The sequence below is a fragment of the Oryctolagus cuniculus genome, chromosome 5 (genome assembly GCF_964237555.1).
Source record: "Oryctolagus cuniculus chromosome 5, mOryCun1.1, whole genome shotgun sequence".
In the NCBI taxonomy this organism is placed as follows: domain Eukaryota; kingdom Metazoa; phylum Chordata; class Mammalia; order Lagomorpha; family Leporidae; genus Oryctolagus; species Oryctolagus cuniculus.
In genome coordinates, this window is record NC_091436.1 from 101,925,440 (window position 1) to 101,944,146 (window position 18,707).

At 40.9% G+C, this 18,707-nt stretch overlaps 1 protein-coding gene across 6 annotated transcripts in view; it reads right to left on the minus strand.

Annotated features, from left to right (window-relative positions):
- Positions 1-18,707, minus strand: part of SMAP1 (small ArfGAP 1) — a 187,459-nt gene that overhangs the window by 8,095 nt on the left and 160,657 nt on the right. For all 6 annotated transcript variants that reach the window (XM_008263098.4, XM_008263099.4, XM_002714530.5 and 3 more), the window contains one exon: positions 2,242-2,369. In XM_008263098.4, the coding sequence (XP_008261320.3) occupies positions 2,242-2,369 (128 nt within the window). The remainder of the gene's footprint in view (positions 1-2,241; positions 2,370-18,707) is intronic.

Genomic DNA, 18,707 nt, shown 5'->3' on the forward strand with positions numbered 1-18,707 from the left:
GATGACAGATAATTCTGCCAGCCAAATTATTTTATAGAGCTCAACAAAATTGGCCTAATTTTGGTCCTAAAACAAAGTTCCAGGAAGAGAATTATGATTTAAAAAATTAACCCTGTCAATTTACCAAGTACTAATCAGAAGACCCAAAGCATGAAAACAAGTCCTGTCCTACCTAAAGCCAGAAGCCCCAGCTCATTCTGCACTTACATGTTAAACATTAAGTCTGCATTGTTGGAACTGCTGCTATGACACTGAACAGAACACAGGCAGTACATTGAAACCTCAAATGGAGAGTCTAACTTTCCAAGTAGTTGTAAAGTAACCTGCTTATATCACTCAATCTAAAGAAGTCCCAAGATATAACTGCCTTACTAGAATACTAGACTGAAACAAAGTGCTTTTCTGCTCAGATTGTCAAATATCCTAAATACTTCTTTCCAAAGCCACAATATTAAGCAATTTTTATTGTCTCATTTAACTCATGCCTGTGTGAATTCATATGGTAATTAATTTTAACTGAGATAAAGTAACAATACTTAGTTCCTTTGTGTGTGTGTTATTACAGAGGGGAAAGGGGCAAAGCCATAAAATAACTGTCTTTGCTGAAAATAATCTCTACTGCTGCAAACAATTTTGATAAAGATACATTTAAACTAATTATTGCTAAGAAATCTGTTTGTTCAATTCTAGTCATAAATATATAACACCTGACATATAACAGAAAATATGCGCTGGCCAGCGCCGCGGCTCACTAGGCTAATCCTCCGCCTTGTGGCGCCGGCACACAGGGTTCTAGTCCTGGTCGGGTGCCGGATTCTGTCCCGGTTGCCCCTCTTCCAGGCCAGATCTCTGCTGTGGCCAGGGAGTGCAGTGTAGCATGGCCCAAGTCCTTGGGCCTTGCACCCCATGGGAGACCAGGAGAAGTACCTGGCTCCTGCCATCGGATCAGCATGGTGCGCGGGCCACGGTGGCCACTGGAGGGTGAACCAACGGCAAAGGAAGACCTTTCTCTCTGTCTGTCTCTCACTGTCCACTCTGCCTGTCAAAAAATAAATAAAAAAATAAAAAATAGAAAATATGCGCAATACAAATGATACTAGTTTTCTTCATAAGACAGACTATTTTTTATTACAACTTTCTATCCATACCATCAGATCTGACTCTTTTTCCACAGAAAGGGAAATATTTTATTGCAAATATTATGATATACTGCAACTAGCTGAATTGTGAAGTTAAAATTTAAAACAGAACCTTAATATTGTATGCTTTAGGAGCTAACTTGTAGCCGGCGACGCAGCTCAATAGGCTAATCCTCCGCCTGCGGCGCCAACACACCGGATTTCAGTCTCGGTCGGGGCGCCGCATTCTGTCCGGGTTGCCCCTCTTCCAGGCCAGCTCTCTGCTATGGCCAGGGAGTGCAGTGGAGGATGGCCCAGGTCCTTGGGCCCTGCACCCGCATGGGAGACCAGGAGAAGCACCCGGCTCCTGGCTTCGGGTCAGTGCAATGTGCTGGCTGCAGCGTGCCAGCCCTGGTGGCCATTGGAGGGTGAACCAACGGCAAAAAGGAAGACCTTTCTCTCTCTCTCTCTCACTATCCACTCTGCCTGTCCCAAAAAAAAAAAAAAAAAAAAAAAAAAAAAAGAGTTAACTCGTATCATCCTGAAAGTTCATATATTTCACCTTATAGAAATTCCATGGAAGGGTAAGAAAGCAATTCAAAAAATTTTCACCAAAAGTACTCTTAAAAGATCTTGATCATTACTAGTAATGTTCTAAATAGGTTTATTTTTTATTCACACACACAAACAGCAAAATAAGTTTTAAGGGAAACCTAAAACAATTTATCTTCAGAAAAAAATAGGAGTTCTGAATTTGCTAGAACTTTTAATTCCAATCAACATTTACATACACGGGCAGCTCTGAAGTGACCTTATGGGGAAGGCTGAAGTAGTCTTTGTTTTCTACTTATTCTTTCTAAACACTACTGTTTCCTTATAGCAAGAGTTAGAACTTTAGGCTTTGTATGTCACGGTTTCTGCTGTATCTCTTCAACTCTGCTTTTATAGCTCCAAAGTTGCCACAAGCAATACATAAACCAATGCGAATGGCTGCCTTCCAATAAAACTTTGAGAAGACAAGGTACAATCTTAGTTTGCCAAACCTTGACCAAAAAACAAAAAGCTTTCAAGCCAGTGACAAAACAATTCTTTTGAACTTTTACAAAAAGGAAATACCACATACCTGAGCTGGGGGCATGACAGTTGCAGGTAAGGGATTAGAAATCATTGGCCCAAAGATGTCCAGGTCATCATTCAGGGCTGGTACTGTGCTTGTGTTCCCATTGGTCACTGGTGCCTCAGCAGGGCCATCTGGAAACAAAAATTTTTGTCTTAAAGTAGAATCTCTTAAATTACTTGAAATATTAGTTTTTTTTTTTTAAGGAACTACTCAAAAGTTGACAGAAAGGCCACTGTTGTACAGTGGGTTAGGATGCCATTTGATATCAAAACACACTGTATAGGAGTGTTAGTTTGAGCCCTGGCTACTCCACTTCCAATTCAGCTAACTGCTAATGTACCTAAGAAGTCAGTGAAAGATGGCCTAAGTATTTGGGCACCTGCCATCCATGTGGGAGACCCAGATGGAGTTCCTCGCCTGGACCTGGCTATTGTAGCCACTTGGGAGAGTGAACAAGCTGTTGGAAGATAGCTCTCTCTGTGTGTCTGTTGTCTCTCTGCTTTTCAAATAAATAACTCTTAAAAAAAAAAGTTGATAAATATATACCCCTCTTCCTCAGGAGAAATCTGTCCTCTTTCCCAAAGAAGCTATTTCCAATTTTGTTTATCCTCTCAGAAATATTCTTTATCCACTGGTTTCCAAATATATATGCAAACCTACCTTTTGACAAATGACATCATACTATTCCCATTATTCTACATCCTGATTTTTTGTATGATCATAAAAACTTTTTATAATGCTTCCTGTGTGCCAGGAATTGATATATAAATTCATTTAATTCTAATACTGTATGAGAGAGACACAGCTTTTGAGATAAGTGGCTAAAATGGAATTTGATACCAGGCTTCTATAAATAATGCAACCTAAATGCATGTATGAGTTTGTGATATCACTTCATATCTTTTTTTGGTTAAAGATTTATTTATTTGAAAGAGTTACAGAGAGAGAGAGAGAGGGAGAGGGAGAGAGGGAGGGAGGGAGGGAGGGAGGGAGGGAGGGAGGGGAGAAGCGAGGCGAGGCGAGGCGAGGCGAGGCGGGGAAAGAGAAGAGACGAGATGAGAAGAGACGAGACAGATAGCCACAATGGCCAGCCCTGTGCCAGGCCAAAGCCAGGAGCCAGGAGCTAGGAGCTTCTTCCAGGTCTCCCATGTTTGTGGCAGGGTCCCAAGTACTTGGCCATCTTTCACTGCTTTTTCCAGGCCATTAGCAGAGAGCTGGATCAGAAGCAGAGTACCTGGGACACGAACCGGAACAAATACAGGATGCTGGCATCACAGGTAGTGGCTTTTTTGCTATGCCACAACACTCCCCCTGCCCCCCAACTTTTTTTTTTTTTTTAAGATTTATTCATTTTGGAGTGGGGAGAAGGAAGAGGTATCCTCCATCTGCTATTTCACTCCCCAAACGGCTGCCACAGCCAAGGCTGGGTCAGGTCGAAGTAAGGAGCCTGGAACTCCAATTGGGTCTCCCACATGGTGGCAGAGGTCCAAGTAATTGGGTCAACTGCTGCTGCTTTCCCAAGTTCGTTAGCAGGGAGTTGGATCAGAAGCATAACAACTAGGACTTGAACTGGCACTCTGGCATGGGATGCTGGTGTCACAGACAGCGGCTTACCCACCATGCTACAACACTGGCCCCACTTCTTATCATTTGTACTTCCCTGGAAATAACTTTCAATGATTTAAAATGTTTGAAATGTTGCAATTCATAATAAAGAAAAAAGAAAGCACGCAATTTATAATTTATATTAATTCTATAAGAAACATATATAAAACTCTGAAATTTCTTGTTTTTTAGTTCATTAGGCAGAGAGACAGCTCCTATATGCTAGTCCACTCCCCAAATGCCTGCAGTGGCTGGAGACAGGAGGTTGCAAACTCAATCCAGGTCTTTGATATCAGTGGTAGGAACAAAATTATTTGAACAATCACCATGCCTCCCAGGGTCTGCACTGGCAGTAGGCTGGAGTCAGCAGCTAGGGTCAGGAACTGAACTTAGTCGCCCCAATATGGGACTTGGGTGTTTTAACCAAGCCACATATGCTAGGCCAAAGGTGCACACCTTACGTCCTTTATTCAGGCACAGGCACCTTTTGATGATGCAGTACTAAGCCACTGAGCTGTAAAGGGAAAGGGACTCTGACAGATTCCTGCTTAAACTTTCAAAATAACTAATATTACTTTAAAAACAATTAGAAGTATTTTGTATCTCCTCTTTATGTTAGACACTAATTTACCAGGGTAAGGAGTACAATCTGGAGTGAGTGCAATCGGGGAGAGTCTACAAGCATGGCTCTTACACAGTTCAGTTTTCTTTGGCCACAACCAAATAACAGTTCAGAGCATCACAATTTCAATCTCTTGGGATTTACATCAGTCTTTTAACAATTTATAGTCTCATTTGATCTTTTTGATAGACCATACCCTCCTCAAAGGTAAATCAATCACCTGAGATGGTTTGCACAAAGTAGATACTCAAATATTTGACAAATTTAATGGAAAGTCTACCACCTACTGTGTATGTTCACCACAACCCACAGAAACGCATGTGTTTCATCTCTTTTTCCAAGTAGAACTACAGAAATTAGAATCTTTAATTTTCCTGTTTAAGTCCCAGTGAATTACAAATTATTAATATCAATGAATAAATGGGTTACAATAAAAATGTTCTATTAATTCATATTGTGTAAAAACCAATTTAGGTTAATTTGAAAGATATCAAGTATTTTTCGAGTTTTTTTCAGGTAAATCATATCAAGATTGTAAAATACATTTACTACATATGTATATATATTACATATGTTTTATACATACATATACATACACATGCACACACACGTATATGTCAAGCACCACTGATAACTAAAATGTAAAAAATGCATATATTATTATAGTTAATAACAAAGAATTTTTAAATGAGACAACTATCAATTACAAAATATGAGAAACACGATTTTTTTCATTTTTTTATTTTTGACTTGAAAGGTAGAGTTAGAGAGAGAGGAGGGGAGACAGAGATAGGGCTTCCATCACTCCCTAAAGGGCTGCAATGGTCAGAGCTGGATCAGACTGAAGCCAGGAGCCAAGAGCTTCTGCCAGGTCTCCCATGTGGCTGCAAGGGCCCAAGTACCTGGGCTATTTTCCATCGCTTTCCCAGGCACATTAGCAGGAAGCTGGATCAGAAGTGGAAGCTGAGAATCTACTCAGTGCCCATATGGGATAGTAAATTTCATGTGTATTTTATCAAAATTTATTTATTTTCATATTATTTGAAACTGAAACAGACACACAGACATCCACAAACAGCTAGAGCGATCTCTGCTGGTTCATTTCTCAAATGCCTGCAATGGCCAGGGCTGAGCCAGAGGCTAAGAATTCAATCCAGGTCTCTCAGAAAGTTGGCAGGGACTACCACTTACTACCTTCTATAGTGCATATTAGCAGAAGATGGATCAGAAGCAAAGCTGGGACTCAAGCCAGACACTCAAGCAACTTAACCACTGCACCACATACTTGCCTTGCCTGCTTTAGCACAACTTAAAAGATAACTTATATAGGATCACATAAAAATAGTTTTCTTTATATAGCAAAATTTATGCATCTGTGAGCAGTGATATTAAATGGCCTATAACAATCTATTAATTCGTGATTCATAGGCAGTTTCAAGATTTTCAGCAATGCAAAACCAGAACAGTGACTATCCATATTCTTTAATATAGTCTGTGTACTTCAGCTCCCTTCACTACAAGCTAATCTGATTTCTGTTTCTGTCACTACACTGTAATAAGGTTCATTTTTTCATTGTTTTTTTTATGTTAATATTTTAAAACTGGCCTCTTGAAATCTTGGGCATTCCAGAAAACCAGCAATTCTAGGCTCTTTGTAACTGCTTACCATGGTTAATGGAGCTGTCCTGAAAGTCAACCCATAGGGTAAGCTGACTTAGGAATCCATTAGAAGGAGACAAAGGAAGTATCTGCTTAGTGACAGCTACATTTTGTGGCAAGGTTGGCACTATTTTCTATTGACTGATAAAAATTTTCTCATACCTCCAAAAAGATTAAAGTTTCTCTCAGGCCCAACCAAAGTTTCTCTCTATGCACACTCCTTTGCAATGAACACAGGTAATTGTTTCCACATAAATACAATGTACTTGCTCTTCTTTTTTCTCTACCTCCTTCTTCTCTCCACATGATCCTTTAATGATGGATGCTGGATTTTGCTCCAATGGATACTGTACTACAAAAGCTATGCATTGACAGAATTATTGAGAAATAAATTCTTAACCTAAATGAAAACTTCTAAATCTTGGAAAATGACTAAATAACAAATTCCCACTAAGTTTCGATGCTTGCTAATTTCCCTAATACTTTTGGATTGCTAAACCACATTTTTTTTATTTAAAAAAAAAGATTTATTTACTTGAAAGGCAGAGAGAGACAGACAGAGCGGGGGGGAGGAGGGGGAGAGGGGGAGAGGAGAAGAGGGGGAGAGGGAGAGGGGGAGAGTGAGAATCTTCCATCTGCTGGTTCACTCCCCAAATGGTCGCAACAGCCAGAACTGGGCCAATCCAAAGCTAGGAGTACAGGGGCCTGAGGACTTGGGCCATCTTCTACTGCTTTCCCAGGCCATAGCAGAGAGCTGGCTCAGAAGTGGAAAAGCTGGGACTTGAACTGGTGCCCATATGGGATGCTGGCACTGTATGTGGCAGTTTTACCAGCTATGCCACAGTGCTGGCCCCTAAACCACATTCTTTAAAAAGGTTTTTTTCCCCAATTTATTTTGAAGGCTGTTGTATTTTTAATTTATAGTATTTAAAAATTAGGACAAGTGGGGCTGGCATTGTGGCACAGACATAAAGCCATCACCTGCAACACTGACATCCCATATGGGCACTGGTTTGTGTCCTGGTTACTCCACTTCCAATGCAGCTTCCTAATGGCTTGAGAAAAGCAGCAGAAGATGGCCCAGGCGTTTGGGCCCCCCCCCCATCAATATGGGAGATCTGGATGAAGCTCCTGGCCTCAGCTTGACCCAGCTCTGGCAGTTGCAACCATCTGGAGCACAGAGAAGTGGATGGAAGATCTCTCTGTAACTCTGCCATTCAAGTAAATAAATTAAAACAAGGACAATTAAAGACTTGCAATCATTACCATCATTTATAAACATCATATTTATCATAGATATTTTTAAAAAAACATTTGCCAGTTATTATTTTTGATTCTAATGAAAGATGAGCCAGGCATTTCCTTGCATTGTCTCCTGTTACAGAAAGTTGGACACTGTAAGAATAAGACTTTCTCAGTGTCACTCACCTGGTTAAGTAGCAAACTTGTACAACAATGGAGTCTTCTGATCCCTAAACTAATGCTTTCTAAACCACATTACATTAAAAGTCACATAATTACAATTATACCTAATTATAAAGGAAAAATTATAAAAATTAAAAAGCCAACTTTCAAAAAAGTTATTTGTAATGAATTTGAGAAGCAGTGACATGATGGTACAAAAACTATCCTATGTCTCAAACACTTCCTCATCATCTCCGAACCCCAATGTCCTTGGTACCAAGCCAATATCTTCTCCATTTATACAGAGAAACTGGTGGACATGGTCACCAATGAACAAATAGCTGAGGGAAGTATCTGTGGGATATAATCAGCCCTTGAGCAAGGAAGAGTATTCACAAATCACTGGAAGTTAAATACATCCTTTTTTTTTTAACTTTTATTTATTGAATATAAATTTCCAAAGTACAAATGCATCCTTCTGATCAAAGGCCCAGCAAGAGCACAGCATGGTGAATTTTGTGTGTGCATGCACACACGTGCACACACACACACACAAATGCAAACTTCCTCTTTCAGGGCAAAGGGAACCTCAGGTCCACTACACAATACCTTCTATGAGATAAGGGGATGCCTAGGCAATCACCTAATCAGAATTCACCACACACATACACCTTACTGCGTGTATTCCTTGCTCAGCTACAGAAAACTGGTGGGAGCAGCCAGCAGCAGCAAGAGGAAGCAGTAGTCCCCTTTAATCAGTATGCAGAAACCGTAGTTGGTGAACAAAAAAAATAATGGGAAATCTGGAGTACAAGAAAAGCCTAAGGCAAATAGAAGACATTTAGCTGGGGACCTCATCATAAAGAACGATAATGAAGCACAAAAGATGCCTTAAAAAGGCAATAGGCAAACAAGAAATTAGGACAATGCAGTAAAATTGATAAGAGATTTCAAACTTAAAGACAGGGCATCAAACCTACAGTTAGCAGCTTTTGGGTAACTATTTTCTCTCTACATGACCTTAAAATTTCAAGCTACTGCTTACTTGTGAACTGAACAGGAAGATGAGTGTTTTAAATTGCACACATACCAGAATTGACAAGAAAGGTTAAAATGTTCTGAGCTACAGAAAAAGTTGTTTAATCAGTTCTACAGCTTACGTGAACATAAGGCATGCCGAGCATGCATTTACTGGCATGACAGTGATGACACTGAGACCAGTGCTTAGAAAGAAGGAAACATTTCAAATGTGACAGTCTTGAAGGCCAGTCTCTCTCATGCACAAATCCTTAATACAATGAGTGAGGCTCATTGTTCTATTAACTATGGCTAAGCCAAGACTCACCTAATGTCAATAATCCGAAAGAATACAAGGTAAACAAAGTATTTTAAACAATATTTAGTATCTTTCTCTTCATCCATTCCAAGTACCTTTGAATGGAATTTACAAATGTAAAAGAAAGAAGAATTTAACATTCCATATTTAATAACATGTTTCAACACTAATATTCATTTAAGGTCTATGTTTGGATACTCTAATCTATGCTTTATATAAAGTATATAAATCTTCACATCACCTCAAAAGTATCTGTACAATAAGCCTAGGATTTCAATACAGGTTACAAACCAGTACATCTGGAAAACTCAAATGCTATAATCAGTTTGAGAAAATTTCCTGGTGCCCCAAGGCAGAAACAGGCACTTCTTCCTGAGCTAGGGTTAAAATGGCATCCATAGGGCCGGCGCCGTGGCTCAATAGGCTAATCCTCCACCTGTGGGGCCGGCACACTAAGTTCTAGTCTCAGTCGGGGCGCCGGATTCTGTCCCAGTCGTTCCTCTTCCTGTCCAGCTCTCTGCTGTGGCCTGGGAGTGCAGTGGAGGATGGCCCAAGTCCTTGGGCCCTGCACCCGCATGGGAGACCAGGAGAAGCACCTGGCTCCTGGCTTTGGATCAGCGCGGTGCGCCGGCCGCAGCGCGCTGCCGGAGCGGCCTTTGGGGGGTGAACCAACGGCAAAGGAAGACCTTTCTCTCTGTCTCTCTCTCTGTCCACTCTGCTTGTCAAAAAAAAAAACAAAACAAACAAACAAACAAAAAAAAAAAACAAAAAACAAAACAAACAAAAAAAAACATCCATAGCCATCAACATATCATCTCCTAAAAACAAACTTCTTGATGGTAGGAGTGCAGGGTCTGATCTTATTACCAGCTCAGGCATTGTACTTGGCACAAGCTCACTTCTGAGGCAATGAATGACTCTGGCACCCACAAGGTTCAGCTCCACCTCCACTGCAGGCTATAGAACCCACATCTGGTAAATGAGGCCTACTGACTAACTCTACCTCCCAAATGTTCTTTCTAACCCAAGAGGTGACAAAGTGGCAGCCTTTCCACATGCCTTATCCTTTTCAGCTATTAATGTTTAATGGCATCTGGAACGTACTTATGGTTTTTTGTTTGTTTGTTTGTTGACAGGCAGAGTGGACAGTGAGAGAGAGAGAGAAAGGTCTTCCTTTTCCGTTGGTTCACGCCCCAATGGCCACTGTGGCCAGCGCACCGCACTGATCCGAAGCCAAGAGCCAGCTGCTTCTCCTGGTCTCCCATGCGGGTGCAGGGCCCAAGGACTTGAGCCATCCTCCACTGTCTTCCCGGGCCACAGCAGAGAGCTGGCCTGGAAGAGCGGCAACCAGGACAGAATCCGGTGCCCCAACCGGAACTAGAACCTGGTGTGCCAGTGCCGCAGGCAGAGGATTAGCCTATTGAGCCGTGGCACCGGCCTTGGAATGTACTTAAGAATGGACAAGCACACCACAGAAGGCTATAGGCATGTTACTCCCCATTGGCACAAAGGTTATGGCCTAAAGTCCCCATCCAATTCCTCATGCTCTGTCACCAGGGAGAAATACTACGGCTGCCTCTTTAATGTCTGGCACAAAGTAAATGCTCAGTAAGTGACTGGTGAATTGAAATGCTCTCCAGGGCCGGCGCCGCGGCTCACTAGGCTAATCCTCCGCCTTGCGGCGCCGGCACACAAGGTTCTAGTCCCGGTCAGGGTGCCGGATTCTGTCCCGATTGCCCCTCTTCCAGGCCAGCTCTCTGCTGTGGCCCGGGAGTGCAGTGGAGGATGGCCCAGGTGCTTGGGCCCTGCACCCCATGGGAGACCAGGAGAAGTACCTGGCTCCTGCCATTGGATCAGCGCGGTGTGCCGACTGCAGTGTGCTGGCCACGGTGGCCATTGGAGGGTGAACCAACAGCAAAGGAAGACCTTTCTCTCTGTCTCTCTCTCTCACTGTCCACTCTGCCTGTCAAAAACAAAAACAAAAACAAAAAAAACCCAAACTGCTCTCCAAACACAGATTATGTAAAAGTTTGCTGATGACATCAGAACCATGAAAGAAAACAATTAATAGCTATTTTGGGGGCAGGTGTTAACTACTGCTCTTAACTACTAAAGATGCACACATTCCATATCAGAGTTGGATATCTGGCTCTGGTTCTAAATTTCAGCTTTCCTACTCTTGCAGACACCCAAAGGCAGCAGGTGATGGCTCAATGAACTAATTAACTGGGTCCTAGCCACTCATGTGGAAGACCTGGATTGAATTCTCAGCTCCCAGCTTTGGTCCACAATGGTTCTGTCCAATACAGGCATTTGGAGAGTAAGACTAGAACACTTGCTTGCTCCCACTCTCAAATAAAAATTTAAAAAATAGTAAGTCATCTTACTTTTGTTGGAGGAAAAGTGTGATGATACTACTTTTGTAAAGTACTTGTAATCTTCTGGTTACAAATCTCTTTCCATTTCTTGCCTGGTGGACACTAAGCCCTAGCTTCCTCCTTTAAAATCTCTCAAGAGTCAAGAGCCTGTCTGAAAGATCGTCCCACTGTTGCTGCTGATAGCCTTGACTGGCTCTTCTTGAAAGCTCTGTTTTCAAAGCCGTGGTTTCCACATGATCATTTGACTATGATATGATAACTGCTTTCTAATTGGAATCCCTACACTAGGGCTTCCTCTCTCCAGTTCACGGATTACAGAGAAAATTATATCCTCTCTCTAAATCAGAAGTGTCTCCCAAATCACTCCTTCCGCATGCTAGTGCAGCACTGTTGCCACCGCACTACCATGATCACAACAGGTCAGTCTTCTCCACCCTGCTGGCTGGAGTCACATATTCTCACCCTCCTGTGATCTATTTCATGTGCTCTAACACACACCTGACAGGTACTCCACAGCTGTCTGCTCAATGATAAGAAGCAAAGATGTTTTAAATCATAAATGCCCTACAGAGATAAGGTACTAATAGCTACATGGATCTGGGTAGTTGCTTAGTTTCTCCAACTGTGATCTCCATAAATCATTAGATTTTTGCTTGAAATAAATTTCCATAGTACCAAGTAACCTTATTTGTTCTTCCTCTAATAGTAATAAGAATAACTAACCTTCGAATTAAGGAAATAAAATTTAGAATTTTTAACATTGATCCAGATCTAAAACTGAATTCTCATAACCAATTCTCTTAGCGAATTATCCTTCCTCCCTCAGGGATAATTTCATTTTCTAGTTCCCAGACTACAACTCCATCCCCCAATCATATGACTGTAAACACACAGAGATGCACTGTTTGGTATTTATATCAGTTCTATGAACTCTGCTGGTGTTCAATGAATATTAATTGAATTCATCTTTTACTTGAATGTCAGAAGCATTAGCTGGTCATAATCTCTTTGCACAAATAATAAAGTCAAAGAGCAATATAAGATGTTATGGATTACTAATCTAGTTTAAGACAGATAAAAATGTGAAAAGTTAATGGATGTTATGTTCTTCATTACCATTTCTGACTGAGTGTGAACATTCAGCCTGGAGTACACTCTGGCTACAATGAAATCTGCCAAGTCTAATTCTTCACTGGTGACTACTGAGGCATCATCATAAACAGGAATGGAATTAAAGTAGAAATAACTCTGATTAAAGAAGGCTGCTTCCAATAGATTCTGTACTGCTCTCCTTAATGGCAAAACCCTTAAAGTCTTTTAAATCTTCATATTGCTCCACAAACTCTTTATTTTCCACTTAACAAACCTTTTAAGGGAGGGTATTGGGCACAGATGTTAAGACTCTATTTGGGGTCGGCACCATGGCTCACTTGGCTAATCCTCCACCTGTGGCGCTGGTACCTCGGGTTCTAGTCCCAGTTGGGGCGCCGGGTACTAATCCCGGTTGCTCCTCTTCCAGTCCAGTTCTCTGCTGTGGCCAGGGAGGGCAGTGGAGGATGGCCCAAGTGCTTAGGCCCCTGCACCTGCATGGGACACCAGGAGGAGGCACCTGGCTCCTGGCTTCGGATCGGCGCAGCGCCAGCCATGGCGGCCATTAGGGGAGTGAACCAACGAAAGGAATACCTTTATCTCTGTCTCTCTTTCAAAAAAAAAAAAGATTCTATTTGGGACATGGGCTGTCCGTCTGCTTCCAAAATTCCAGATTCCTTCTAATGAGCACCCTGGAAGGCAGCCAGTGATGGCTCAAGAAGTTGAGTCCCTGCTATCCACATGGGAAACTGAGCTTGAATTCCAGGATCCCTGGCCCAACCCCAGCTGTTGCCAGGATATAAGTAGTGAATAGCAAATAGAAGATCTCTGTCTCTCTTGTCTCTTTCTCTCTGCTTTTCAAACGAGAAATAAAAATTTCTTTGAAAATTACACTTGATATAAAAAAATTAAGGTCCACCCTTAGTAAAAATAGTATTTGGAAGTCTTCCGTATTAAAATCACATGACTTGATTCATGAAATAAACCTCACGTACCTTACTTTGTATCCAGCTGAAGTATATTAAAGTTTTCAAGCTTTAGTTATTTTCAAATTTTTCATTTTCTTGACAGTTTCTTTTGACAGTTATTTGGAGCTGTTACCCTCTTTTAATTTTTCTTATTGCTATATAGGTAATATTCAGGCTAATGCTAAATGACATGGCCTTAAAAGATGATCTTAACGGTGTTGCTCTGTTTGTTCCTCCTTTACCAAAGCCCTACTATGCTACCTTTCTGCTGTACAAGGAGAGTGACAGTCTTCCATCCACGAGTTCACTTCACAGATGGCTGCAATGGCAAGGGATGAGCAGGCCAAAGCCAGGAGCCAGGAGCTTCCTCCAGGTCTCCTGTGTGGGTAGCAAGGACCTAAACACTGCGGCTATCTTCCACTGCTTTCCCAAGCCATCAGCAGCGAGCTAGATGGAACATGGAGCAGCTGGGACATGAACCAGTGCCCATGTGGGATGCTGGCATCACAGGCCATGGCATTACCTGCAATACTCCAATGCCTGCCCCTATCTGGGTACTTCTTAATGGCAAAGCCTATCGCCATTGTAAAGGTTGAATACAGAGGTCCCCCTTTATCCAGTTTCATTTTCCATGGTTGTAGTAGCTTATAGTCAACCATGTTCTGAAAAGATTAAATGGAAAATTAAAGAAATAAACAATTTCAAACTTTTAAATAACCCTTATTACAGTATCATTATAACTGTTCAGTTTTATCATTAGCTACTGTTAATTTCTTACTATGCCTAATTGATAAACAATTTTATCATAAGTATGATGCACATAAATAAAAAAACAAGATGGTATAGGGGGATCTGGTACCATCTAAGGTTTAAGCATCCACTGGAGGGTCTTGAGACATAGCACCATCAGATACAGCAGGACTACTGTTCATTTTCCTGACACTCTTGCAGCAAGAGTGAAGTCATGCGATCTAATTCTGATCACAGGCACCCTGGGAATTCTCTTGAGGAGTTTTTTGGAGAAAAATTTCCCTTTCTGAGAAACTGATGAAGGAAAAACCACCCTTTGGATATGGTCCTATAAGAATGGGAAGCTAAGAGCCGCCCCAACCATACATTTGTTGCCATGAGGGCACAATTCTACAGATCCCAGTCAGTGCCATGATGACATGGGAAGAAGCAAAGAGGAACTTGTCTCCCTGACCTCAGTGTTCCAACAACTGCAAGTCCCAAACACTGTGCCTCCAAATTCCTCACTGAGAATTAAATATCCTTGTGGCTCAGCCATTTTTAGGCCAGAAGTAGCCTCATTTATGATGCATTTTCACTTCTTTAAACATCTAGGTTTTCTTTTTTGGTTTTTATTAAGATTTATTTATTTATTTGAAAGGCACTGAGATTGAGAGAGAGAGAGGAGGAGAGAATAAATGACTATTTTATATCTGCTGATAATACAGGATACTGGTGTCCCATGCAGCAGCTTAACCCACTGCACCCAAATGCCTGCCCTAATTATTTTCTTTTTGCTACCCAGTCCATCAGCACAATGTTAAGCAGTTCTATGCTGTTTCAGCACTACCAAGAAGCTGTTCCTTCCTATTCCCTTGAAAGTTTTGCAGTGGAGCCCCCTTCTCCATCACTTCTGGTGCCAGTTCTCCAACTATCCTAGCATGGACTCAGGACCACTGGCAAGGATCTGCCCATTGCCAGTTCTCTTATACCAATATATTCTTGTTTTGTATTTCCTTTTCCACACAGGTATGATTACACCAAAATGAAAACAATTCCTAAGATGTGCTTTTTGAAAAGGTTATGACAGCTCATCAAACAGTCTTCTGAGCAGAAGCAAAGCATGCCATTACCAGGTTTTTTAAATCATGTCTGGAAAACCGAACAGACTAAAAAATGCCCTTGGACCCTCTTCTACCCTTCATATCTTCCCCAGAAAAGGGGAATGTGCTCGTAACTACATAAACATTCTCCATATCTAGTGGATTACATAGCTCATAGGACTCTAGTGGCTTTCTAGGCCCACTGCTGCTTAGCTAAGTCTGGCATTCTTTTACTCAGCTCATTCCCAAATTTGTTTCATTTTACAGCATATGAACTTTGAGAAATGTTTAGAAACTTGTCTGTAGAAATTTGCTGCTTTAAAGGTAAAGAGAATACTTTCTGTGGGTGTTTTATCCTTGGGTTAATGTCTACCCAGAAAACCTTTCTTGAAACAAAATATTTAAAGGGTAATGTATTATTATTAATATATTAAACAGGAGTATATGTTGCTAATAAAGAAATGCATTATATACTGATAAATACATTTCACCAGCATTGTCTTGCCCATTTTGGTAAGCTAAAGACTTTATAAATGAAGAAACTAAAATTTGCAAACTTTCTCACAAACTTTCCCCAAATTATGTATTCCTTTGATCATTTCAATTAAGAAATAACTGAGGGAATCTCTAACTATTTCTCTCTACAGTATTTTAAATAATTTCAGGTTTCAAGTTAAATTTGTAAAACGGTTAGAGCACTTGGCTTCTCAGGCACACTTGGCAGTCTGTCTCAGACCTGGCACACAACTCTGGGCCAATGCCTCCTTGCAAGGAAAAGGCTGCCCTGCAGTGTGCATGCAGCACACAGATGGCCACAAAGCAGAAGCCCTGCAGGAATCATTCCTGGGAAATTGAAGTGAAACCTCTGAAGTCAAGTTTAACACCAGCAATCTGTGTTTCCTTTCAATCCTTAGGCATAAAGCATGTGCTCACACCTGAAGATTTAATTTTCAGAGGAAGTCTCCCCCAACCTTATCCCCAAAAGACCACTGAATGGAAATATTAGTCTGGGAAATAGACACCAACCAACTGTTAAGCAGTCCATCAGTTTTTATCAGTATCAAAACTAACAATCAGCAAGGAACAGATGCAGGTTGTGACCATGGGCCATACAAGGCCCACAAAATCATTTGGTCTGGCTCTGCCAAGGCAACCATAGGCAGGACTCAAAACTCAATAAATCTACAGTAGGCTGATTTTTAAGTTGATAACTTTGTATGGTCTGTGAATCATGTTATAAATATCCAAATGGCAGTATTATTCACAGCCCTAAAATAGCTACCTAGATAAGCACACTTGAAGACCACTCCAACAAACACACTAGAAGCTGGTTTTAATTCTCTTTACATAGGAGGTACATATTCAAATTTAGATGTGACTGAGTGAAGTCTGGTGCCCTCAGAGATTGTTAGGTATGGCACTTTAGTCAAGAGGGGACCATAGACCTCAGTAATATATAAGACTAAAAATAGGTAATAACCAAGTATATCACACTACTTTTGGTATGAGAGAGTAAAGCACTAAAATAAATAATTTCAATAGGTTTCAAACATCAAGTAAAAGCTAAATATGCAGCAGCTCTTGCATGTAAGAAGAGGAACATAAAGCAGGGGTCAGCAAACCTCAGCCCACACTTGTTTTTAAGTTTTGTGGAACATAGCCACACTGACTCACATAATTGTTATGGCTGTGTGCATTCAATACTGGGAGTTGAGTAGTTCCAGCAGAGACCATATGGCTTGCAAAGTGAAACATTTTATATTTGTCTCTTTTCAGAAAAAAATGTATTATTGTGACCTTTGGATGGGCAGTAAGTAGGTCAGGAAAGGTGAACTTAAGAATAGATGTGTAATTTGTGTTACCAGGATGGAAAAAAAAAAAAAAAAAAAAAGACCATGGGCTCACCAACATTCATTTAAAGAGAATATCAGAATTCTAAAAAATGATATTAAGGCACCTTCTTGCAAATCCCCACAGTGTTTTCATTTGTAGTTATAAACCAGAGCCCCATTTTGGGACAGTGGCATGCTCCAGGTAATTATCTGGGGCCTGCTGTAGCTACTAACAGCTAATCTTGAGCTGAAAATGATCTTTGACTTCTGTAGTGTCCTGGACTTACATGAACTCATTAAATCTCATGCTTAATACAGCTTTAAAAAAAAGTTTGAAAATTTTTTAGAAGAGTTTAGGAAACTGCTCAAACGCTACCAGCAAGACATCCCTCTTTGTCAGCCCATGTCTCCAACCTCCCCCACCTCTGGAACACTTCTGTATGACCTAAAATCCACTAAGTCATCTGCAAAATCTCCTATATATCCTTAACACCTCAAAACATTTACTTCACCTTCTTGCCCTAAATGAACCTTGGTTCTCCTCTGTAGACACTGTTTCCTGAAACTCTCCAACTGTCTAAATAAATGTTAGCTGTTGAACCTCTGAGATTTTGAAGTTGTTTGCTATGTGGCATAGGCAGCAATGGTTGACTATTACAGAACACACACCAGATAAGGAGGGCTGCATACTCAAACCCTAAAATCTCTTGTATGACTTTGAGACAGGGTGGGATAGAAGTCAAGGAACCATTTATAAGAACTTGAAAAATGGATACACAGCATGTGTTGGTGGTGAAATGGTTGATAAACAGTGCCGTGCAATAATCTAGAATGCAAAAGACACACCAAATGAGGCAGCAGAGCTGTCCTACATGAACCACAGACCTGAGAGTAAGAGAAATAAATATTCATTGTTGTAAGCTGTTCAGATCTGGGAGTTACTCATTATGTAGCATTATTGCAGCAGTATCTGTGTGTCTGAAATGACCATCATCTAATTTGGTCACTAGATTCCCACCCTCTTATGGATATTTGAGGACATTCCTACAGCAAATTTTCCATCCTGAATTATCATATTTGCCTGTTCAGTAGTTCATTCCTAAAGTAAACACCTTATAATGTTACCCTTTAAAAAATCCTTTCCTGCCTCATTTTCCCATAGTTTAGATTCCATTTCTCTTTATAGCAAAACTCCCCTAAACAGCTGTATATATTTACTCTATTCTTCCAATTCTTTCTTGAACCCACATCAATCATGTTCCACTTCTACCATCCCAAAGTTACTCTTGTCACTTCTGCAGCTAAATCCAATCATTAATCCACAATCTTCATATTTGATCAGTCAGAAGCATCTGACACAACTGTTTACTGTGCTCTCTCTGAAACTCTTTCTTTCTCACTTTGTGTTAATGTTCCCAAGAATTTGGTGAATCTCCTTCTGAACAGATCATATATGCTCCTGAAGAACGAAAGCACGACCACATGACAATGCAACCAATGACATGAGTAGAAATGAGACACAACTTCAAAAACACAACCAAACATGACATGTGATTTGCCATTTTCTCTGTCATAATGTCACTGTTCGAAATCAGGGACCAGCACATTATGGCCCATGGCCAAATTTGGCCATCTTTTTGGTAAATGAAGTTTTATAGGAACACAATGCCAATTCATTTATGTATTATCTATGTCTAAGCAGTTTTGACGGAGACTTTATGGCCCACAAAGCATAAAGTATTTA